Source organism: Macaca mulatta, chromosome 16 (genome assembly GCF_049350105.2).
Source record: "Macaca mulatta isolate MMU2019108-1 chromosome 16, T2T-MMU8v2.0, whole genome shotgun sequence".
NCBI classification, from domain to species: Eukaryota; Metazoa; Chordata; class Mammalia; order Primates; family Cercopithecidae; genus Macaca; species Macaca mulatta.
In genome coordinates this window covers 47,217,410-47,242,073 of record NC_133421.1, presented here as the reverse complement: position 1 = coordinate 47,242,073, position 24,664 = coordinate 47,217,410, and the positions used below count along the sequence as shown (strand labels likewise).

General features: G+C 44.6%; 1 protein-coding gene across 6 annotated transcripts in view; it reads left to right on the top strand.

The window, feature by feature from the left end:
* The window catches only part of AATF (apoptosis antagonizing transcription factor), a 370,250-nt gene extending 352,376 nt beyond the window's left edge, over positions 1-17,874 (top strand). For 3 of the 6 annotated variants that reach the window (XM_077969533.1, XM_077969531.1, XM_077969530.1), the window contains one exon: positions 17,604-17,874. In XM_077969533.1, the coding sequence (XP_077825659.1) occupies positions 17,604-17,667 (64 nt within the window). In that variant the 3' untranslated portion in view covers positions 17,668-17,874. 6 annotated transcript variants of the gene reach the window in all.
* Positions 17,875-24,664: the final 6,790 nt, after the last annotated feature.

Here is a 24,664-nt window from a genome sequence, read left to right as displayed (position 1 = left end):
AATAGGAATATGCACCGAATCATGGTGAGATATTCTGGTATAGCTTGCTCAGCATTTGAGAACACATCAGTTAATAACCCCTGAAATACCCTCCATAGAGCATTTTCTGTTGGTTAAAAACTTGCAAGCAAGAATGGTTAAAGTACAGATGTTATCTCTGAGGCTTCTTATCTCCTAAAAAGACACAGGTTATTCTGACAGGTGAGACAAGCCCGGGCAAATATGCAACATTGATCTAATCAGCAGGAACAAGAGCAACATTTTAACTGGGGCTGCCTTTTACCAGCGTCATTAAAGCCTCCCATTACTCTTTTATTAGAGGTTCCCTCTCTTCCTTATCAGATTACAGAATGAACATAACTCATGGCAGTGATTGGATCTCTTGTTAAAGAGGATTACAGCTTTGCATTAACTTGGATTGGCACAGTTTATAATTCGCTTGTTGATTCTCAGGCGGGCAGCACCACACGTTTGACCCCCCAAGCAGTGCTGAGGGGAAAGGACCCCCATATATCATCATTAAAGATGGCGTTCAGCACAGAGATAGGGCCACAGGGCCTTCTTCCTCCAGTGATGTCAGAAAGGACAAAGGAAACACTCTCAAGTTCAAACCGAAGGCTTGGGCCAGAGTTTTAAAAGTGAGTTGGAAAAAAAAACACTGCTGTTGTTTCTTCGATTTTTCCTGATTTGCTACTATTCAGTCTCTTATTCTAGAGAATTTGCATTGTCAAAATGAAGCCTTGGCTCCAAGCAGGAGGTAGAGTGATAAAAGCACATCTTCTAGAAAGAGATTTGTAGATGCTGAAAAGATAAATCCTTCCTCAAAATGGGCCTTTTTGACTATAGTTCTCATTTCTGCACTTATAGTCTCATCGCTTCTTCAAAGGATTGTAAATCCTCTTTTTTCCCCAAAGGGATATTTCACATTCTTTAAAGTGTGTGTAAATGTTTCTCTTAAGGACTTGTTTTTAAATTTTTATTATTATTGGCCTTCTAAATATATCTTAATATATCTTATAGATATTGTATTAATCACAACTAAGTAACTTGCAAGTTACTTGCAAGTGGGTAAGCAATAGCGAAGTTTTTCACCTTAGTTTAGTTAGTCATAACCATGTTATTAATGTTTCCCACAGTGATCACTGAGCCAGCAGTCGATTGCTAAGATACCATGTCTGTTTCTAAGTGCAGTTGTACTTCGCTCTGATTTATCCACTGTAAGTCTGTCCCCTGTGTCTGATGGGCAATGAAATAACAGAGAATAATCATATCATATTTCACTTACTGAGAGTTTACTATATGCCATTGCACCAAGCCCTTCACATACATTTTCATTTCTTCTTTATAAAAAAAAAAAAAGAAGTGATTGATGTTATCTGCATTTTATAAGAATACTAAGGCATAGAACAATTAAGTAACTTGCCCAAGTTGAGCAGCAAGTAAGTAGTGGAACAGGTATGTGCATCTAAGAGTGTGGTCCCCAACCCCCACTGCTATTGCCAAGAAATTAACAAGCTTTTAGAAATATGTGAGAATAATGTGCCAAAGGGAAGCCCCCCACCCCCATCCCTAGCCGCTCTTTCAAAAACTTATTTGGGGGGAAAATCTTTCCATTAAAATGCTTTTCCCCCCCTTTCTTTTATAGGAGAGATACTTTCTATATAGGAAGGTTTTGCCTGTCATTCATTCATATGTTAGTGTGAATCACTGGATTCCCAAACCTGGTTTTATGTTATCTCATTCTAGTTACAAAGACCTTAGACCTCATAATTAGCTTTGAATCCTGATCCATTATATTTAGTCAGTTTATGCTTATAATTCTATTCTGTGCCACAGTCAGGCACCTGTCACCTACTTTTCATAGAGACAGTATCTTTTTCCCATATAATAAAAATAGCACATGCTTATGGAAGACAATTTGAAAAATATAGAAAGGACAAAGAAAAATGTGTCATTCTGCTATTGAGGGTAGAACATTATTAATTCTTTCATATGTTTTCTTATAGAATTTTTTGTGTATGTATTTTATGCAGATATATACATATGTTTTTGAATCTTTTTTCAGATTAACTTATAAGCATTTTAATGCCTTAAGTGTTTTTAAAAGCATTTTAATAACCTTATAATCTGTTACGGAATATTTATTATTGTTAGAATTTAGGTTGTTTGTAGTTGCCTTTCTTTTCAAGTAGTGCTGCACTGAACATATATATACAGAAATCTATGTTCTAGGATTTCTAGGATTTCTGGGTCAAATATCTCAACTTGCTAATGACTCTTGATGAATGTTAAGTTTTACTAAGTTACATGACTCCTTTCTTTCCAGCTGAGGCTTATGTCATTTTATCTTTGCTAAGAGGAAGAACTATCTTTTTTCTTTTTTCTTTTTTTTTTTGAGACGGAGTCTCGCCCGGTCGCCCAGGCTGAAGTGCAGTGGTGTAATCTCGGCTCACTGCAACCTCCACCTCCTGGGTTCAAGTGATGCTCCTGCCTCAGCCTCCCAAGTAGATGGGACTACAGGCATGTGCTATTACACCCGGCTAATTTTGTATTTTTAGTACAGACGGGGTTTTGCCATGTTGGCCAGGCTGGTCTCGAACAGCTGACCTCAGGTGATCTGCCCACCTCGGCCTCCCAGAGTGCTGGGATTACAGGCATGAGCCACCACACCCAGCTGGGAGAGCTATCTTTTAAAAAATATTTTCTGTTTAGATATAAAAGTTACTTACTGTTTTTAAGTTCATAACAAATGACATCTTATTGAGGACGTATAATGTGGTAGGCAGTGGGCTATATTCTAATGTTTATTTTCTCATTTAATAGTAAATTTGAAGAGTATTAATCATTTATTTATATCATTTGTTCTGTTTTTATCCTTTGCCCATTTTCTTTTTGAGGTTTGACTTTTCTTTATGAATTTTCTTCCTGTATGAATTCTCTATATTATGGCTATATTTATGGTTGTATAAAATGACCTGGATTTTGTAGATTTTTTGCATTTTGCTTACCTGTGAATATTAATGATTTTTATTGGTCACATAGAAGTTTTACTTTTTAACCTAATTAAATATATAAGAACCTTTTTGTGGGGGGTGTTTTTCGTTGTTTTATGATTAGGCAATCTCTCCTGTATCCCAGAGCAATTATTCACCTAAATTTTATTTAATTTCATATGTTTTTTTTTTTTAATCTACTTGGAACATTTCTTTAATATATTGTTCAATGATCTTCACTTTTTGTTTCTACTGCCTCTTTTTTTGAGTCCAGGTTTTTTTTTTTTTTTTAAACAAAAGACAAGCTTTTACTCTGTTGCCCAGGCTGGAGTGCAATAGCACAATTATAACCCACTGCAGCCTCGAACTCCTGCACTCCAGTGATTCTCCTGCTGCAGCCTCCCAAGTAGCTGGGGCTACAGGCACACACTACCATACCCAGCCTTTTTTTTTCGCTGTAGAGACGGGGTCTTGCTATGTTGCCCCAGCTGGTCTTGAACTCCTGGATTCAACAAGTCCTCCCACCTTGGTCTCCCAAAGTGCTAGGATTACAGACATGAGCCATCACACCTGGCCTTTTATTTATTTATTTTATTTTATTTTATTTTTTGAGATGGAGTTTCGCTCTGTCGCCCAGGCTGGGGTGCAGTGGCGCAATCTCAGCTTACTGCAAGTTCCGCCTCCTGGGTTCATGCCATTCTCCTGCCTCATCCTCCCAAGTAGCTGGGACTACAGGCGCCCGCCACCACACCCAGCTAATTTTTTGTATTTTTAGTAGACAGAGTTTCACTGTGTTAGCCAGGATGGTCTGGATCTCCTGACCTCGTGATCTGCCCACCTCGGCCTCCCAAAGTGCTGGGATTACAGGCGTAAGTAAGCCACCGCGCCCGGCCAATTTTTTTTGTTTTTTTTAATTCCCACATAGACTATTACACTAACAGCCTATTAACCAATAGTCTCTATTCTCATCAGTTCTCTGTTTCATTGCCAGTTTCACCTTCCTCAAATATCACTTAGAGCATGTTACTCTTTGCCTCTAGAATAAAACCCATACTCTCAAGCCTGCCAGTTAAGGCCATTGATGACTTGTTGCCTTGCTACCTTTCTCTCCCTGTCGCCTATTTCACCCCGTGTGCTGTCCAGAGCAGACACCTGCAGTCCCTGGGACACACTCCCTGTTCTGCATGTCTGTTCATTCTACTCACAGCCTGCAGCATCTCCCATCCCCGTCTCACTGTTGTTTCCTGTTGAAATATTCAGTCATGAGGTCACCAGCCTTTCTAGGGAGACTTTAGATTCTCCATCCCCACCGAGCAGGTGGCTTTTTCTTCTTTGAACCCATTCTGTTCCTCCCTAACAGTTATACTGTTAACGGTGTAACAGTTCACAGACACACTTATTGGGGGTTTTCTTCTTGCTAAGAATGTTAACTTAAAAGTCAAAGAAGTATGCCTATGTTTACTGTAATCTTGTATTTGGTATTATCAAGATATATATATTTGGAATAATTTAATTTCAATTGTAGCTGCCTTATATAGCATTTTGTAGCATTTTAGTATTCGCAAAACACTTCATTTAAGGTTTTTTTCCAGTTATTGTTGGCCTTCTCTGAGCTCGGCAACTGACTTAATATTCCTGAGCACCTTATGGCCTCGCTTATATGCAGTGCCACCCTGGGAAGCCTTCTTTATGGGCCATGGTTTCTTTCTTTTACATAGTGAAAATTGTCCTCTTGTTCACTGGATTCTTGAGAATAAAATGTTCTTTTTAATTTTTTAATTTCTGAGAAGGACTATTGTAAATGTAACCCCTACCAGATAATTATTTAAATAAACAAAATTTGTGTTTTCACATCTGTGTATTATGCCACTGTCCCTTAGCACGCAATATAGACGTATCAATTTCTGTGCAAACCCCCAAAACAGCTGGGTAGAGGCTTCCTGTCTGAGATGCTTTTAAAAGCCTCCAGCTTATATGTTTGTTTACAGTTTGCTGTTTACAAGATTATTTTTGCAACTTTCCTATAAGATGAAGATGAGTTTCTTGACTCTTTTGTTGAAATATCTCCAGATCATCTCACTTCTTTCATATACTTTTCTTGGCCGGGCGCGGTGGCTCACGCCTGTAATCCCAGCACTTCAGGAGGCCGAGGCGGGTGGATCACGAGGTTAGGGGATCAAGACCATCCTGGCTAACACGGTGAAATCCCATCTCTACTAAAAATACAAAAAATTAGCCGGGCGTGGTGGCGGGCGTCTGTAGTCCCAGCTACTCGGGAGGCTGAGGCAGCAGAATGGCGTAAACCCGGGGGCAAGACTCTGTCTCATTAAAAAAAAAAAAAAAAACCAGAAGCAAAATCTACTTTCCTCTGCTTCCATGTCACTTTGTATAGATTTGTATTATATATAGCATCTACCACCAGGTTGCTTCCTAATTATTCATAGGTTAGGTCTCCATGCTAAAACACTGCACTGCTTGAGGGCCAGCTCCTTATTTTGTTCTTAGCTCATGGCCATGTTGGAAAAGACCCAGAATAAAAGGTTCTGCTCTGGGACTTATGATTCTCAACCCTTTGCCTAGAGGGTTTTTGAGGTCATTTTTACTTAGATTGAACCTTGGAAAAAGCTCTCTCAAGAACACTCTTACATTTCCATCACTTCTGAGAGTGTAGACCCTAAACTTTATATATACTGTAGGTTTTCTCCTGCTATATACTATATACTATAGGTTTTCTGTGCTATTTAAACCAGATTTGGTTCTGATGGCCTTCCTATAAATTATTACAGGCCGAGTGTCACCTATCAGGCATTCTTGGGTCCAGAGGAATTTCGTATTTCAGATTTTCTTGGATTTGGAAATATTTGTATTATCCCCGTTCAGCATGCCTAATCTGAAAATCTGAAATCTGAAGTGTTCCAATGAGCATTTTCTTACAGCATAATTGGTGTCGGTGCTCAAAAAGGTTTAGATTTTGGAGCATTTCAGATTTCAGATACTTGGATTAGGGATACTCACCATGCAGTTACTGTGGAGCATGAAGAACACCAGCAGGACTCTGCAGTGATTTATAGCTTTAGGTCAGTTTTCTGGACTCTGCTTTCAGTATTTTTCTTTAAGAAGAAAACAGTTCTGGAATGGATTCTGTAAGTGCATTAACAAAGCATAAAGGCCTAGCTGCTTTGTTATTTTTAGTGTTTGTATTAAGTGTCAAGCTAAGAAGGGATATTTAGGTCGAGGACCTTGCCTCGTTAGACTTGGAGTTCAAGTTGCTGGCAGCACGTGGTCATGGGACGCTCTCACCAGCCACCCTCCGAAGGGAGGTCTTGAATGAGCCATAACCACACCCTGTGCTTTACCACTGTCTCTCTGGGGAGCACAACACTTTATAAACATTAATTCTTTGACCCCCTGGGCACCTCCACTTACAAGGTAAATAAGACTGAAGGCCTTTCTTCCACAATATAGATGAGGAAACATCAGCCCAGATAGGGAAATTACTTGATGAGAGACAGGTGAGCAGGTGTGGGCCTCAAGGTGTTTGGAGTCTCAGTGGCTGACCTGCAGCAGCGCTGGTGGCTGCCAACACCCAGGAGACACAGTCCTGTTCCATTCCCCTTTCTGCTTCTCAGAGGGTAGTGGGGGTTGGGCCTTTTGTCTCTTGTATGGAATGTGAAATGCTGCAAAGACGAGCAATTGTTCTTCAATGCTTTGTGCTCCCCTATAAGAAAGAAGAAATCAATACACATTTTCTCATACACACACTTGGCAGCACTCTGCCTCCTCTTCCACAGCTCGGTCCTACAGGGGGAAGCACAACTATGCAGCCAGACAGACTCTTCAGCGTCCAGGGGAAGAAATGCAAACTGCTCACTTTGCACTTAGCAGTCAGGGTTTTTAGAGCCAATCGTATAACTGACTGAGGTAATCAAACTGCTGACTTCAGGGACTAGCTGGTGAAACTGGAGTGAGAGAGATGCCCTGTTGCAGATCCCCTGTTGCAGGCCTGCTCGGTGCTGCTGGGGAAAGCTCACCTGGCAGGTGTCTAGGACAGATGTTCCTTTTGCTGAATTTCTGATTTTCAGAGGCAGGGAGAAAGTCCTTTGAAGGATACTATGAGAAACCAAAAAATATGGACAGATTGAGAGCAGGCTTTTTTTTTTTTTAATCAATTAATAGGCGTACAGTCCAAACAAGAGCCCCATCTCAGACTGGATTTTATTTTTTCATCAGAATATGTGGTATTGATAATCTGTAATTTTGTCTTACAGCTCACTGCCATTAAACAGTTGTGTGGGATGTGAATAAAAAAGAATTTACTACCATTATTAGGAGAAACGGTAGCTTGGGCGTCAGAAGAGCCTTGCAAGGCAGGAGATGAGTTCAGGGGGAGGGTGGGGGAGCGGGGGCTTGGGCTGTGGGGTCCTTCGCGAGGAGGAGACCATTAGACCATTAGAGAGTGTGTGGGATCACCAGGGGAGGGTGTCAAGAGAAGAGAGGAAGCCGAGAGCAGAACCTGGGAGAAGGCAGGCAGAGGACAGCCAGGAGAACACATGCTCCTTGCACACTGTCGGCGAGACTTCTGGGCAGGGCGGCTGGCCAGCAGCTGGAAGGGCTTGCTCCGAGGCCCCAGCGGTTCCTCTGTGTCCCCTGACTCGCATCGCAGAGCTGGCACTTTGCGTTTGCTCACTCAGTAGTTGCTTCTTGGGCATTTTGATTGGTACCGGATTTCTAAGCAAAAGAAATCCTCCAACTTATTACCAGTAGTAATAGCAGAGTGCCGTTGCCGAAACTCTGTGGGTTGACATTGAATACCCTCACTGATTCCTGCGTGTTGAAGTTAAGCTAGAGCTGAGTGATGCATCCTGTGCTCCCCCAACACGTGCGCGCGCTCACACACACACACACACACACACACACACACACACACCCCACCCTGGGTTGTTGGGCAGCATCCTGATACGGATACAAATGTAACTGGAATGTCAGTCTCACCTTCTGTGCGGTTGGGGGAAGTGATTCACGTCTAAGCAGTGAAGCATCCCCTGGCTTTTAACAGGAGCTGTTAGGGGGGCTGCCGTTTGAACAAGGAGCTTCATCTTCCTGAAGCCAGCAGTCACAAAACCGTAAACACAACACCGGCCAACTCTATTGCGGGGACCGTGGTGGCTTGACGTTAATATTAAACATCTCCAGCAAGGCAGAGAGCTCTGCTGCAGCCCAGGTCCGGAATAAAAATAAATAAAAATAAAGAGAAACCCTGCTAAAAGCAGTGTGATGATTTGTCGTCTTTCCTTTGTGAGGCCATTTGTCTTCTCTCACATCAAATCTGTCATAAAACAGTCAAACTGTGAAAGTGGAAATCATCCCGGGAATATGGAATATTAATACGCGGAAGGAGCGGCGCCCCTTTTGTCTGAAGAGTGGCTCCTCCCCCACCCCCCCTTTTTTTGCAAGTCCACTAAGGTAAATTATTTTTCTTTAAAATAATGTGGAAGATTTGAAGCTAGTAGTAGGGATGGTGGAAGTTTCAAGTGTTTTTCTTCCTTTGTTACAAAGTGCAGGGGATTTGTAACTGGCTTGAATAAGAAGGAGGCACAAGTGAGAAGAAAACCTGTCCACATGCAGTCCCCTTCTCGCCCCCATCCCTCTCCCCTCTCCTCCCTGTTCCCCAGCCTCTCAGTTCCTTTGTTTGGGGCCTGAACCTGCTTCTTGGAACATTTATAAATCTTGAGTCTGTCTGATCTTTAGGGGACAGGCCAGAGGCCACGTGTCACCATATGTAATTTAGAGCTGTAGGGCTAAAAGCTTTTGCAGAGGTTTGAAGGACCTAGTTCTGACCTGACCAAAAGAACGAATTGAAACAGACCTTCTAGAGTCTCCTTCAAGCACTGGGGAGGACGGTGATGAGAGCAGACACACCGCGTAATTTATGGGCTCCCCTGATTATGGTGGCTGGGTCCACTTAGAAATGAGTCATGTACTGCCACCTTGTGGCAGATTCGGGTGGCTGCGATTTTGTTGTTTTGGAAACTTGTGAAGAGTTCAGCTAGTGTCGGATTGGACATGATTTGCCTTGTATCTAGATTTAGGTAATTAGTGATAGATAAGGGGTGTCTCTGAGTCATTCTTATTTTGCTAAGTTGATCCTGTTAAGAAATAAGTCTTAGCTGAAAGAAGGCTGCTTTCTTTCCCCTTTACCTCTTTTCTTTGCTTTGTGGTTTTTTTAGGGGGTTTTTGTTGTTCAGTTTTGGTTTGCTTTTTGGAATGGAATTATGATGAGATTCCAGGAGAGAAGCCTGTGATCCTCTGGTTGTTGGGGGGTGTTAAGAGGAGAGTCAGGGAGGGTAAGTACCGACTTTTTGGCCGTATTCAGAAATCCTGTTTTCTACTATAGTGATTTTTGTGTCATTCTGACTAAATACTAACTCCTTATAAGCACTATGTCTTTTTACTTGGATTACTTTCCCAGCAATCCAGCCTTCTTGGGGAGCTAAGTTTTTGTTTTGTTTGAGATAGAGTCTCACTCTTTTGCCCAGGCTGGAGTACAATGGCACAATCTTGGCTCACTGCAACCTCTGCCTCCCAGGTTCAAGTGATTTTCCTGCCTCAGCCTCCCAGGTACCTGGGATTACAGGCATGCACCACCACACCTGGCTATTTTTTGTATTTTTAGTAGAGATGAGGTTTCTCCATGTTGGCCATGCTGGTCTCGAACCCCTGACCTCAGGGGTCTGCCCGCCTTGGTCTCCCAAAGTGCTGGGATTACAGTTATGAGCCACTACGCCCAGCCTTGAGGAGCTAAGTTCTAACGCATGTCGCCTGTGTCTGAGCCCATTCCCATGACATACACAGGGCTGCCCCTACCACACAGCCCCAAAAAGCACAGGGCAATTGCCTGCCATTCGGATCAATATGTTTCTCCTTTTAGGTCATAGAGACACTTCTTAAATATCTTTCTCTCACTTGTAGAGTCACTGATACAGAGTAGGATGGATTTGGGTCGGGGAAAGCAAAGGAATGATGAAAGGAGGGTACCATTTTGTCCCTAGTGTTGGTTGGGAGCAACTGTAATGCATGCACACAGGCCCTCAGCATGTTGCTCTGACTCATTCCGTTTCTCATAATCATAGATGACGATGCCATTTATGCAATAGGGACTTTGCTTAGTGCTGTAAAAACAGTATGTTTAAGGAAGATACTGTCACCACATTACTGATGAGGAAGCTAAGATTCAGGGGGGCTAAGTAATTTACCGAACGTCCTAGACCCAGTAAGGACCTGAGCCAGAGTCAGTACCAGCTCTGACAGCACTTGTGATGCCATGCTCTATGCCATATAAAAGCATTCACCTTGTTCTATTTAACTATTCAAGATTTCTATTAAGCTGGCTTCTCTAAGTATATAAGAAAAGAAAGCTGCTGTCCTCTGGTCTGTAGACATTTTTAAGAGGAAAATGGAGGAGTGAGTAGCCTTTGCCCTTTGGCCTACTTCGGTTTCTAGCAATGAGAATGGAGGCACATGTTTTGTTGGAGAAGGTTCCCTTTGTTTGGTGCCATTAGCACGTGCCAAGTGATAATCGGCAAGACATCTTTTTCCGCAGACGTTTGGGAAGCCCTGGGCATACCAGTAGATAGAACAGAGGAGAGCGGAGGCCTTGGGAAGACAGAGAAGTATGTGTTCAGAGTGCAGGAGAGACGGAGTCCTGCGCCACCTGCTTTGGGCTCATGAGGGCTGCAGGTTCCGAGGATCTTGCTTTTGGAGGTTTGGCAAACGGAGGGCTCATAGGAGTGCAGTCAGGATGGCAAGCAGACTTGGTCACAGGAGGAATGGAGGGAACTGAGGCCACTGAACCTGGAAAAGAACAGATTTAGTTAGAGGAAGACATCAAATAGTTGAAGTGCTGTCACAGGGAATAGTAGTCAGCCTTACTTCTCTCCTGGCTTTAGAGGGACAAGAGCCCATGACTGTGAGTCCCAGAATGACAGAATTGGGTTCAGCAGGAGGAAGAATGTTTGTGTGTCTCCCCAGATGGAGTGATTTGTCTGAGACACACTCACCTACCCGATCTAGCTTCCGCTGTGCCTTTCATGTCTTTGTAAACCTCCACAAAATCTAACAAAGTTCAAATAAGCATTCAAATATTTTTAATTAATTGATTATACCTTTAGTATGTTAGGTTTTGAGGCCAGGAATCATATACATCTAGTACATGTTTAGGCTTCCACCACACTAAGCAAATTGTTTTCAAACAAAAACATGAAAAAAGGCAGCATCAATACATCACCAGTAATTTTAAAAGCACACATCTGTCATCGGCGACCGCGCTGGTCAGTGCAGAGCAGGCGTGCTTGTGAATCTCTGTGCTGACTGACCATATCTGGGCGGACTCTACTTGTAGGGTTTCAAATCGGATCCAGACCCTGCTAGCTGTGAGCGCTGCTGTGATTGGAACCCTTTGTCCAACTTGCTTGTCATGTGCTTTCTTCTTTTCCCTTGATTCTGCAATGTGTGTATGGGGTTGAGTTAAGGCAGAAGCAAATGCTCTAGCACTTTTGTGTGCAGGGTGGGAGAGGCAAAGGATTAGAAAGGAAGGGCCGCGACATTCTGGGATGTGTCTTATATATTTAGGGAGACCTCCCACCCCTAAGAAGCAACAAATGAACAATTTTTAATTAGTCAAAGGCAAATTATGTGTATCATTTTATGTACTTATTTTTAATAGAGGCAGGGTCTCACTGTGTTGCTCAGGCTGGTCTCAAACTCCTGGGCTCAAGCGATCTTCCCACCTCAGCCTCCCAAAGTGCTGGGATTACATGAGCCACCGTACCTGGCCTATGAGTCACTTTTAATCTGGAAAGCAGCAATATTGTCTCCGCCAGCTCCTTTGGAAGACTGGCATGTAATACTTTCTCGGAGACCATGATGCGCTTTGGGAGGCTGCGCAGGCTTTTTCCGGGAGCGGTGGAATGGCTGTGTGCTCTCCGCCGTCCACCCGTCTTTGGCCACAAGAGTGGGCAGGCACAGCTCAGGGTTGTCTTGGAGGCCGGGGGGTTCCAGGGCCGGTGTAGGAGGAGTGGGATTTTCGGTAGAGTGGATGGTACAATCCCTTCAGAATCCCCAGTGTTGCAAGCTACTGACCTAGCAAATTGAAAGCCCCACACAGATCATTTGCAGGTTTAATATGCTTCTTTGTACTGTTTGCCCAAATGACATCGTGAAAGACAGTGATCTGTGTTGTGGTGGGGTGAGTGCACATGTGGAACTGAAGGGAACGTATTTGGATCCACACATCCGGCAAGGGGCTGCATTCTCGTACACATACACCCCCGTTTCACTTAGAGCTTTTAAAATCTTACCTGCCACTCAAGTAATTGCAGTTCACAGCTAGCTACAATGTGCATACTTTAAGTCTCTTCAGAAGAATCACCTAATAAGCCGAATCCTAAGACACACACACACACACACACACACACGCACACGCACATTCTGTCTTTATGGAAAATGGCTGCTAATCCATGATCATTTTTTTTCTAGAAACAGGTTTTATGATAATATAGTAAAAATATTAAATTAGAAAATGCCTCACTAAGGGTTATAAAACCTTACTACACTAGAGATAGGTAATTATCCCCTCTACAGCCTAAATGACAGTTTAAAAGAAATAAAAATGTTAGTGCTCATTACTTGCTTTTGTAGGTTGCAATAAAGGGTAAGTTAAATTTTAATTCAAGGAAGAGCCCCTGCTATCGACCTTCTACCTCGGGTCCAAGTCCGGTTAATTACTCCATAGGCCGCTCCCCTGCGTGATACCGGCATGAGCACGTTGTCTACAGTGGGCACTCCCACTGACCGTGAGTGCGTGTATGCTCAGGGATGGGGGGACTACACATCAGTGATTCGCATCTTGATTCTTAATGCGATGGGCAGCAGGAATTATGTATTAAAAAAAAAAGTTCATTATGGATAGCCTTAAGGGGACCTCAGGTATGAAACTATACACTTACCCTGGAGAATCCAGTGGAACAAGGTTAACCTGGAGGATTGATAGTTTAGCTTCTCCGCGTGGCTGAATCCCAGTTAGGAAGATGCAGCCGGGGGAAGATGTTCATGCAGTACAAGGCGGTCTGGCCCCTCGGTCCCATAGCTCCTTTTTGTGGCCTTGTCTTTACTTGCAGTTTTTCCTGGGATGGGGTAAGGACTACGGACGTGTTTTCTTTCTTTTCAGATGTCTTTGCCTCTCCCTGAGCACGTAGACACCCGCCTAGGTTTGAGGGAAGAAGAGCTCTGTGCACCCTGTGGCTCAGTCTTCACACTGGGGTATGCAGAGACTTTCCAAGGGGAAGGTAGACACAGATAGTCAAGGGGTCAGTCTCCAGACGTACGTTCTTTCCTAAAGCTGTCTGCCCCAGAGCAGACCTGTGCTGGAGGACCAGGTTCTCCTTTTACCCTCGTCCTCCTCCGGCCTTGAAAAGCCTCCCTCGAGCCCATCCTTAAAGTAACGTGGACCTCGGGCTGCCACGGGAAAACCTCCAGGGCCCCAAACACAAGGACAGCTGGAAATATGGGTATAGAAATTGAGAAAGGAAACGCTTAAGGACTAGATGACAAGTCCTGTGCAGGCCGGGTGGTTTCCAGGTCTTCACTTCCAGCAGAATCACAGGAGAACACGAGTTGAATTGAGTTGTCAGTTGGTTGATCGTTAGGACTAATGTTCGGTGACGAGTCACTGTGCGATTTTTTGTGTGTGCCATATAATTCGCAAAGAGCGAAAAGAATCGAGTGGCATTGCTATGCCAGAACTCTGTCGTTCCTGTCTGCTTGTTTATATGACAACGTTTCTCAGCGCTTGTGTCTACAAAAATAAAAAATAGGAGTAGAATTGATGCTGAACCCTCCTTCATTTCTGGCAATAAATAATATTCCTCCATGGATCCATGAACAAATGGAGGGAAAAGCCTCATCCATATCATTAAGGGATGCATTTCCAATAACCTTTTACATGTGTATGAATGCTAATTTTCACTAAAATTAGAATATATTGTATCATGTTATTATATATTGATTGTATCCTAATAATCCAGAGGAACATTTTTTAACTACTTAGAGCCTTATAATGGTCAAACAAAATATTTTCATTTCAATTTTTTGCATTTTAAAAATTTCAAAAGTGTTTTTATTTACAGATTAATGTGGCCAAGAAGTGTAAGGGTGATTGATAAAAGACATTCAAGCATGAAACCATTAGGACAAAACTCTGTAGGGGAAAAGTCAGATGGAAATAAAACTTAAAAAGAAAAAGGTGCTATAAAACGTCCAAGTTAAAGAGTTTATATGTGGCTCACGCCTATAATCCCAGCACTTTGGGAGGCCAAGGCAGGTGGATCATGAGGTCAAGAGATCGAGACCATCCTGGCCAACATGGCAAAACTCCATCTCTACTAAAAATACAAAAATTAGCTGGGCATGGTGGCAGGCGCCTGTAGTCCCAGCTACTCAGGAGGCTGAGGCAGGAGAATCGACTGAACCTGGGAGGCAGAGGTTGCAGTGAGCCGAGATCGCGCCTCTGCACTCCAGCCTGGCGACAGAGCGAGACTCCATCTCAAAAAAAAAAAAAAGAAGAGTTTATGTGTTACTTGGCTGGACGCGGTGGCTCATACCTGTAATCCTAGCATTTTGGGATGCTGAGCAGGTGGATCACCTGAGGTCTGGAGTTCGAGACCAGCCTGTCCAACATGGTGAAACCCCGTCTCTACTAAAAACGCAAAAATTAGCTGGGCATGGTGGCGGGTGCCTGTAATTCCAGCTACTTGGGAGGCTGAGAAAGGAGAATGGCTTGAACCTGGGAGGTGAAGGTTGCATTGAGCCAAGATCGAGCTACTGCACTCTAGCCTGTGTGCCAGGAGTGAGACTCCATCTCAAAAAAAAAAAAAAAAATTATGTGTTACTTGAAAGAACCATGAGTATCAAATCATTATGGCACGTAGGTTCCATTGCAGGCATTACAAAAGTTAATATTCACAACATCTGGTCATATATTTTGTAACTATTTAAACTTACGGTGAAAAACGTTATAAAAATGTGCAACCCTTCCTTCTCCAACCTAGCAAAGAGGCAGGAAGGGCGGTGCAGGAAAGCACAGCCCAGCTGCTCAGGGCAGGAGCCAAAGCCAGGACCTGGAAGGAGGAAGGACTGAGGCCAAGCTGGACCGCTGGAATCTGCAGCAGGGGTGGGGTGGGGCAGGGGGGAATCTTCATCCCCATGGTGCTTCTGGGCCGCAGGGAGGGTCTGCTTTGTCTGTCTCAGAGAAGGGAGTGGAAGAGTCAGCCAGGAGGTTGTCGCTATGTGCTTCATGAGCCACGGTGAGATCTGACCTAGTGGAATCCTGGAGAGCCGTGAAGTTTGAGATGCTTTGAAGGTAAAAACAGTCACCAGTTGGTGGTAGTGGGTGAGGAAGATGTAAAAGTTGAAATTGCTTGGGGACTTTTAGATTGAAATAATCCCCTATTCATATTCTCTGTCTCTGAAAATATTTTAAGAACCCAGACCACTCAGCTTCCCAAGTTGCTTTGCCATGAACAGCTGCATATGTTTGTCAGCTTTGCCCACCTGAGTGTGAAATGATGTTCTATGAAAACATGGGTTTCAGCATTTCACTCTCTGCTCCTGACACATGAACCCTGCTGCGGACAGTAACTGCTGCCTTCGGCCCAGGCGTTGCACTGATATTGCGTGCGGAGTGGAAGCATTTGCTCAGTGGTAATGATGGGGTCTGGTGCAGGCAAGCACGGCGAGGCTAGAAAGGGTATGATTGTGAAGGGCTAAATAGCCTCGCGCCTCTGCATTTCCTACTCATCAGACGTTGTCGTCTTAAAGTCACACTGTCCTTTTGTTACGGCAACTCTCCCTTTCACGCCATTTAATTTTTTGTGTGGAAACAGCTAGAGAGACTTGTCTTTACTGGCGAATAGGCAGGCCATGGTGTGATGAAGTGGAGCCTGCGCCGGGCACTGCAGTATCCGTGTGGCGGAACTGGTGATTTGGAAGCCATTTGTTTGCATTTGGTCTGGGGCTGCCTTCCACCTTGGCAGGCCTCGTCTGGGCTTATTGAGGCTAGTCACATGGATGTGTGTAACAGAAGAGCAGAAGAGATGGGTGGAGCCCAAGGGGGAAGCTGTGTCCTTTGTCTGTGGCCTAGGGGTCTGCTGGGTAGTTCAGGGTGAAGGCACCAGCACATTCTTGGGATAAAATTCCTGTAATAAAATTGGAGGCCTGTTGTTCTCTGGCCTGCACTTTCACTGCCTGTCCATCCCGTGGTCCCCAACATAAGGCTAGCTTACATTTGTGGCTTCTGTACTCTATTCCTTTTGTTGGATTTCCTAATTGTAGTACCTCTATTCCTATCCATAACTATAGTAGGGTGACTACAAAAAAAGACGACTAGGTTTTTGTGTTAAAGCCTTGCTTTTTGAAAGGTGGGGTTTTTTGGTTTTGTTTTTAAAGTCAGATGTGCCGATGCTGACCCTCAGATAATGAGAGCACTTTTAAAAGCTTGTTTTCCTAACAAGATGGCAGGCTATAATTTGAGTTCGATCTTGAGAATGTCCGAGCAGGTGTAGATTTCTTCTGGGGCTCCTGGCCCATGACCTCAGCCCTGTGTGCACCTGCCCTGTCTCCGTGAGGGCTACTGGCTGGGCCTTTTGCAGAGTGTGGACATGGATGGCTGCCTCTGCGGCCACATGCTACATGCCCGCCTCCCTGATGGCAGGGACGTCCTCACGTGGGTCTTACCTGCTTGGAACCTCATGGGTCCCTCATGTCTCTGCAGGGAGGATCTGCTCTGTATGCACAGGGGAAAGTGTTCGGGAGCTTCTGTCTCAATGACAGGAAAGACCCCTGCCCCACCCAAACTCCTTTTAGGTTTTCCAGGCCTTGGCAGATGGCTTTGGCCAGACGTTTGTGTGTATGTTGCATTTAAAAGAGTTTGAAAGTGGTCATTTACTTTTCTTTTTAGGGGCCCAAGACCCTGGCATGTTACTGTTTCAATGTCAAAACCCAACTTCAGAAATAAATTAGCCAATCATATTATTTATTAGACTGAGAATAGAGACAGGGCAGCTGGGGAGTGTGGAAGAAGCTTGGTTCTCTTCCTGAACCACTGCACAGATGATAGTAATTGGAATCTTGTTGCTGGCTCATTTTCATTGTTTTTCGAGTACTGCCAAGTCCAAGAAAATATGTGAAAACTAAATTATATCCCCTATATCCCATGTCTGATTGAATCCCCCTCATCGGGTGGCAGTCTCCTACATCCTATTAAAATATTCAATCTTGTTTTCTTACTTGAAGAGGCTGTCTGCAAAGGGCAAACTTACAGAACGCTCGTTCCCTGGAGACGGGTGTCCAGCCGCACTGGACCATTTACATATTTTACTGTTTGATTGGGTTTCTTCCTTCTGTTGTATTTGTGAGTAAGAGCTGTGGGATGCATTTTTAATTACATGGCTGTGTTTTCAACAGAAGAAACCGTGTGGGGTATTTTCCAACTTCGTTCCTTTTTAGCCTTTACTAGTGAACCAGTGTGTTAACCAGTTTGCCGTGTTTGTCTTTTAGGACAGAACTGTACCGCTCTCTTTTTGGCCAGCTCCACCCTCCCGACGAAGGCCATGGGGATTGACATCGCCCACCTCCGACACCCAGCGGGCGCCTTGGCTGGTGCGGCTGCTGGTCCAGATGGAGGAAACCAGTGACTTTATGGGACTGAGTTAGTAGGGAAGCCCCTGGGAAGGTGCTGTGTTCCGAACCTGTGCCTAATACATGCAAGGGCGCTGTCCCGCCCAACCCCGCCTTTAAACACCACAAATAAAGAGCACTGTTACTGCCACCACCGCTTGTGATTTCTTAAGAGGCTGAGTCAGTCTGCTTTGGCGCTCCAGTGGATGACACGTTTCTTGGGCTTTCTTTTTTTTCTAGTCCAGTGGCCTCCTCTTACAATGTCAGACTTGACATTTCCTTGACCCACTCACCCTGGCAGACATGCGGATTATTTGTGTAGTGTGGCTGTTGTGGGGAAAATGAACGAGGGGGTGCAGGTGTCCCTTCAACACAGTCATGTCCATTGATCTGTAGATATACCCAGAAATGGGATTGCTTGATCATAGGGTAGTTGCATTTTTAGTTTTTTTAGTAACTCCATACAGTTTTCCGTAATGGCTGTACCAGTCCGCCTTCCCCCCAGCAGCGTGCCAGGGCTCCCTTTTCCGTGCCTTGGTGCCAGGGCTCCCTTTTCCGCACCTTTACCAACACTTGTTATCTTTCATCTTTTTTATAAAAAAGTTTGTATTGCCATGTAATAGTTGTATACATTTTAGGGGTTCATCTTTTTGATAGTGGCCATTATAACAGGTCTGATGTGATGTCTCGTTGTGGTTTTTCTTTTTTTTTTTTTTTTTTTGAGACTGAGTCTCGTTCTGTCTCTCAGGCTGCGGTGCAGTGGCGCAATCTCGGCTCACTACAATCTCCACCTCCCGGGTTCAAGCGATTCTCCTGCCTCAGCCTCCTGAGTAGCTGGGATTACAGGTGCCCACCACCACGCCCAGCTAATTTTTGTATTTTTAGTAGAGATGGGGTTTCACCATGTTGGCCAGGCTGGTCTCGAACTGCTGACCTTGTAATCTGCCCGCCCCGGCCTCCCAAAGTGCTCGGATTACAGGCATGAGCCAACACGCCTGGCCTCTTTGTGGTTTTTCTATGCATTTCCCCCTAATGATTAGTGAGGCTGATAATTTTTTAATAAGCCTGTTGGCCATTTGTATGTCTTCTTTTGAGAAATGTCTGTTCAGATTCTTTGCCCATTTTTGAAATGGGTTATTTGTTTTCTTGTTATTGAGTTTATTATATAGATGAACGGATAAGAGGTATAGGTACCCAGTGTACCTATACCCCTTATCGGCCTTAAAAAGAAGGAAATTCTGACACTCGCAACGATGTGGTTGAACTGGAAGGCATTATGCCGAGTGAAATGACCCGAGCACAGAAGGACAGAGACTCCCTAATCTCAATTATGTGTGGAATCTACAAAAGGCCAACTCGCGGAACGAAGGAGTAGAATTGTGGTTACTGGAGGCTGAGGGGGTGGGGGAGCAGGGAATGCGACACATTGGTCAAAGTCTACAAGGCTACAAAGTTTCACATCAGAGGAAGTATTTATTTATTTATTTATTTAGAGATGGAGTCTCACTCTGTCACCCAGGCTGGAGTGCAGTGGCACAATCTTGGCTCACTGCAACCTCTGCCTCCCAGATTCAAGCAAATCTCCTGCCTCAGCTTCCCGAGCAGCTAGGATTACAGGCTGGGATTACAGGCGCCCGCCAACACACCCAGTTAATTTTTGTGTGTTTTTTTTTTTTTTAGTAGACATGGGGTTTCACCATATTGCCCAGGCTGGCTTCGAACTCCTGACCTCAAGTGATCCACCCACCTTGGCCTCCCAAACTGCTGGGATTACAGGCTTGACCCACCCGTTCCCAGCCAGAGGAGGAAGTTTTGAGATCTATTATACAGCAGGGTAACTATAGTCAATAATGTATTTTTCAGAGTAACTCGGTAAATTTCAAATGTTTCACCATAAAAAATGATAAGCAAGTGAGGTGATGGATACATGGACAGGCTTGATTTAATCGTTCTACATTGTGTACACTATCAAGACAGCACATTGTACCGCATAGGTGGATACAATTATGTTTGTCAATTATATTAATTTTAAAAACACTTAAGGCCAGGTGCTTTGGCTCATGCCTGTAATCCCAGCACTTTGGGAGGACGAGGTGGGTGGATCACTTGAGGTCGAGACCAGCCTGGCCAACATGGTGAAACCCCATCTCCACTAAAAATACAAAAATTAGCCAGGTGTGGTGGCACGTGCCTGTAATCCCAGCTACTTGGGAGGCTAAGGCAGGAGAATCGCTTGAACCTGGGAGGTGGAGGTTGCAGTGAGCCAAGATCACGCCACTGCACTCCAGCCTGGGTGATGGAGTGAGACTCCTTCTGAAAAAAAGAAAAACAAACAAAAAAAACCACTTGAAAAGAATGATTCTGGGATAGGATGCCTGCTTTCTTTTAATTTTTTTTTAAAAGGTTTTAGCTACTCTGGGCACACTCTGCCTATGGGGTACCCCTGCTCTGCAAGGAGAGTTTAGAAAAATAAATAAATTTAAAAGGTTTTTTTTTTTTTTTTTTTTTTTTTGGTGAGACAGGGTCTTGCTGTGTCTCCCAGGCTCGAGTGCAGTGGTGTGATCATAGCCCATTGCAGCCTCTACCTCCCGGGCTCAAGCAATCCCCTCCACCTCAGCCTGTCAGGTAGCTGGGACTACAGGTGTGTGCCACCACACCCGGCCAGGATGCTGCTGAATGGATAATGTTTAGTGGTTTATCACAGTTCTGAGAAGCAGAGACTCCCCCAAAAACCTACGGGACTTTGTAATTTGGAGGCCTTTGCCTATTGACACAAATATATGGTTGTTTGACTTTTTTGTCTCCTCTTTTCACCTATAAAGATTCTTCCAGAGTCCTTTTCCACACTCACCATTCCTAAATCACTATTGAGATTAGCTCTGGTGTAAATCTGGCAGGGGGAGATGATTCACTTGTTTTTCATCCAAAGGTCAAAAGCTGGAAATTAAATCCCCATAAGGGGAATTTATTGGCTTGCTGTGGTCAATATGCAGTGAAGATCATCTTGCATAAGTAATGTGTGCATATGGGTGGCCAGCATGCCGGCCTGAGCATCTCATAGGTCCTTTGCTCAGCTTGTTATTTAGAGCTATGGGATTAGAGAAGACATGTTGGATCCAGGCAACTGAGTTGAGTTGTAGTTACTATAACTACTTGGTTTTTTTTGTTTGTTTGTTCGTTTTTTGAGATAGAGTTTTGCTCTGTAACCCAAGCTGGAGTGCAGTGGTGCAATCCTGGCTCACTGCAACCTCCATCTCCCAGATTCAAGCGATTCTCTCATGCCTCAGTCTCCCAAGTAGCTGGGATTATAGGCTCATGCCACCAAGCCTGACTAATTTTTGTATTTTTAGTAGAGATGGGATTTTACCATGTTGGCCAGGCTGGTCTCGAACTCCTGACCTCAAGTGATCCCCCGGCCTCAGCCTCCCAAAGTTACAGGCGTGAGCCACTGCGCCTGGCCCTAGCTACTTGCTTTCAAAGTTGAGTTTTGATATTGCTTTGAAATGTCAAAAGCAAGGGACAGATTTTTGTCCCCCGGAATCCTCTATATCATTGTCTTGGTGTCAGGGACAGCCACACGGTGCCTTCGGGCCGGACTGCAGAAGCAGCCAGGCCTGATGGCATCTGCATCACAGTTGAGTTTTAACATAAATGAAGCTACTGAGCTCAGGACGGGGCGGATAGGAGCGAGGAGGGGTTTTCCATCTCATATTAATTGGACCTTGGTATGCAGTGACTTTTCTTGTCTCTACAATCACCTCTCTGGCTTGACTGTCAGGGAAATGTTTACTTTTCAATGTGTCTCCAGTTACCAAAAAAATCAACCGAAATAGGAGAGTTCCCCCACATTCACTGCTTTCAAAATGATCCCCTTTTAAAATACAGAACATCCAACATTGTCCTTCTGGCCTTGAGGGTTCCAGATGATGCTTGGTAGACAGCAAGGAAATGACCTCTTAGCACTGAGGTTTCTATGAGCCTGATGCCAACCCGAGTTTCCTAAACAGAACCTTTGTCATCGTTACTCTGATGAAGAAAAAGATTTAAACAGGTACTTCAAAATATTTGGAGTCCAGCAAGTTTAATTAAAATGGGTTAAAAATGAGAGCTGAGGAAGAAGGAACTGACGGAATTTTCACTGAAGGGAGGTTTGCATTTTAAAATTCAGAAAACCACCCTCCTTCCAGCCAAGAATAAATTGGAAACTATTTTAATTGACACGGATACTGCAATTCAACTGTTACTAGAAAGACAGATTAGTTGATTGATTTGCATTTTAATAAAACTAATACTTTACATTTTGGTAGCTAATGCTGATTTTCAAATGAGTTGAGAACAGTTATCAAGAGTTTCAATCCAGAGCCCTTTTTCAGTGTTGACTGAAGCATTCCTCTCTTTTGTGTGGAGTTTGCGTTTATTTTATTTTTGCCCAGCTGACTGCTTCACACAAGACACTCATAAACCATAGACCTTAAAGGTCTCACCAGTACAGTGAGGCGGTGAGCTGGTCACACTGAAACGTGGCTGCAGGCACAGCTCTACACTGCCCAGGTGTGCACCAGAGATGGGAGCTGGGAAAGAGGGCAGAGGGCCTCCCTTAATGGTAGAGGAAATGCTAAGGCTGGCTTTTTGTCTTATTATTTTATTTTTGAGACAGGGTCTTGCTCTGTCACCCAGGCTGGAGTGCGGTGGTGCAATCTCGCCTCACTGCAGCTTTGACCTCCTGGGTTCAGGTAATCCTCCCACCTCAGCCTCCTGAGTAACTGGGGCCACAGGCACGCACCACCATGCCAGCTAGTTTTTGTATTTTTTGTATGGATGGGGTTTTGCCATGTTGGCCAGGCTGGTCTCAAACTCCTGAACTCAAGTGATCCGCCCACCTTGGCCTCCCAAAGTGCTGGGATTACAGGCGTGAGCCACTGCACCCCGCCCCACTTGTCATCTTTAGTACTTTGGGGTCCTCTTCTGTGTCTAGAGACAATCATACAGAATAGCCCTGGTGATTCTTGGCCGGGGAGCAGTTTGCAGGTTTTTACTTCTGGACTGTTTGATATTTTTTACTTATCCTTAAAACCAAAATCCTCATGCAGCCATGTCTGCCGCCCGCCCTGCACACATGTATGCCAGCTGAGAAGCGTGGTTCACGGTATTCTGCATTTTAATATTAATAGCTCAGTCAGATGATTTCCATGTTTTCGCAGATGTCACACTTCCATTACTAACTAGTCATTCCATTTGGGGCCTGTCTCAGTATTTCGCCAAATCCCCTGTTTGGGGACATTTACATTGTTTCTAGGTTTTTCCTCTTAATATACAGGATAATAGTACAGGAGAATATTTGTGCATCAACTTGTTTATGGTGGTTTTTGAGACTTGTTTTTGTTGGTGTATATCTGTAGGAGTAAAAGGAATCAAGTGAAAGAGTCTGCATGTTTTTAGGGCTCTTGGAACATCGTGGCGGCGTCAGGGCCCTCGTCCACCCCCACTTGCCTATTCCAGGCCGTCTGTAACACACGGCGTGGAGGAGCCAGGGAGGACATTGGCCCTGGAATTTGATCCTGGGGTTTATTTCTTGCTCCCCAGGGACCCCTTCAAATCAGCATGCTCCTCTGGGAGGATTAAAGGGCTGCTTCCTGTAATGTGCTTTGAAATGATGCTCCAATGAAAGATGGTGGGTAAATAGAAAGTGACACCATCATCTCCGTCCCAGGCCCCTGTCTTTTTTTTTTTTTTCCTGGCTGCTGGATCACATATAATTTGCTTTCCACATGCCCCTCTTGTTTTCATGCTCTTGCTACTTTCATCGCCTTCACCCTGGGGTCTCCCAGGCAGGTTTTCCTTGTCCTCTAGACTTTGGTTTTGGTGTGCAGCCATTCCTGTCCAGGGATGCTGGCCAGGGCTCCCTATTGAGCATCATTTGGAACCCCTGGACATGTGAGAAGACACGGCAAAGCCAGCCCCCTGCTTGCTCCAGCAGCTGACCCTGCATCGCCAACTTAGGGATGTAGTTTCCTTTTTAGAGGTTGATGTACTGCTCTCCACATGCATTGCTAAAACCCCTCCAACATGACTGCCTCTCTCAGCCTTACCATTTAATCCAAAGAGAGCAGAGTGTGAGGCTCAGAATGAATCCAAATGTGATGTTGGTCATAAAGGTTGGTACCATTCCCCAGGAATGAAGCAGTCACTCTACATGGAATGTGTTAATGCCAAGATCCGCGTCTCCCCGGATCCAGACACACAAATGAGGTGGGCACTGGCCCCAGCACAACTGTGCAGGTGGGCAGCGGTGAAGGGTGTCAGGGAAGAGCCCGAGGCTGGGTGTAAAAGTGTGGGTGTTTTATGCCTGGGCCACTGCCTGCCCCTCCAGTGACACCAGAATAGTGCCACTTTCTATCCTTGCTGTTCTATTGCCTATGTTTAATAAATGCAGACGCAACAGTGAGCCTGGCCTAAAACGAATGAACTTTGTTTTCTGCATCTCAGTTTGTGTTTTTACTTTTTTATTGTTGTTGTTTTGAGTCAGAGTCTCACTCTGTTGCCCAGGCTGGAGTGGTGTGATATTGGCTCACTGCAACCTCCACTTCTCAGGTTCAAGTGATTCTTGTGCCTCAGCCTCCCAAGTACATGGGATTACAGGCATGTGCCACCATGCCCGACTAATTTTGTATTTTTAGTAGACATGGGGTTTCACCATGTTGGCCAGGCTGGTCTTGGACTCCTGACCTCAGGTGATCCGCCTGCCTCGGCCTCCTGTATTTTTAATTTTAAGTATGTGGGTGGGCGCAGTGGCTCATGCCTGTAATCTCAACACTTTGGGGAGGCCAAGGTGGGAGGATCACTTGAGCCCAGGAGTTCAACCTTGAGATCAGCCTGGGCAACAAAGTGAGACCCCCACTCTCTACAAAAAATAGAAAAAAAAGCCAGGTTTGGTGGTGTGC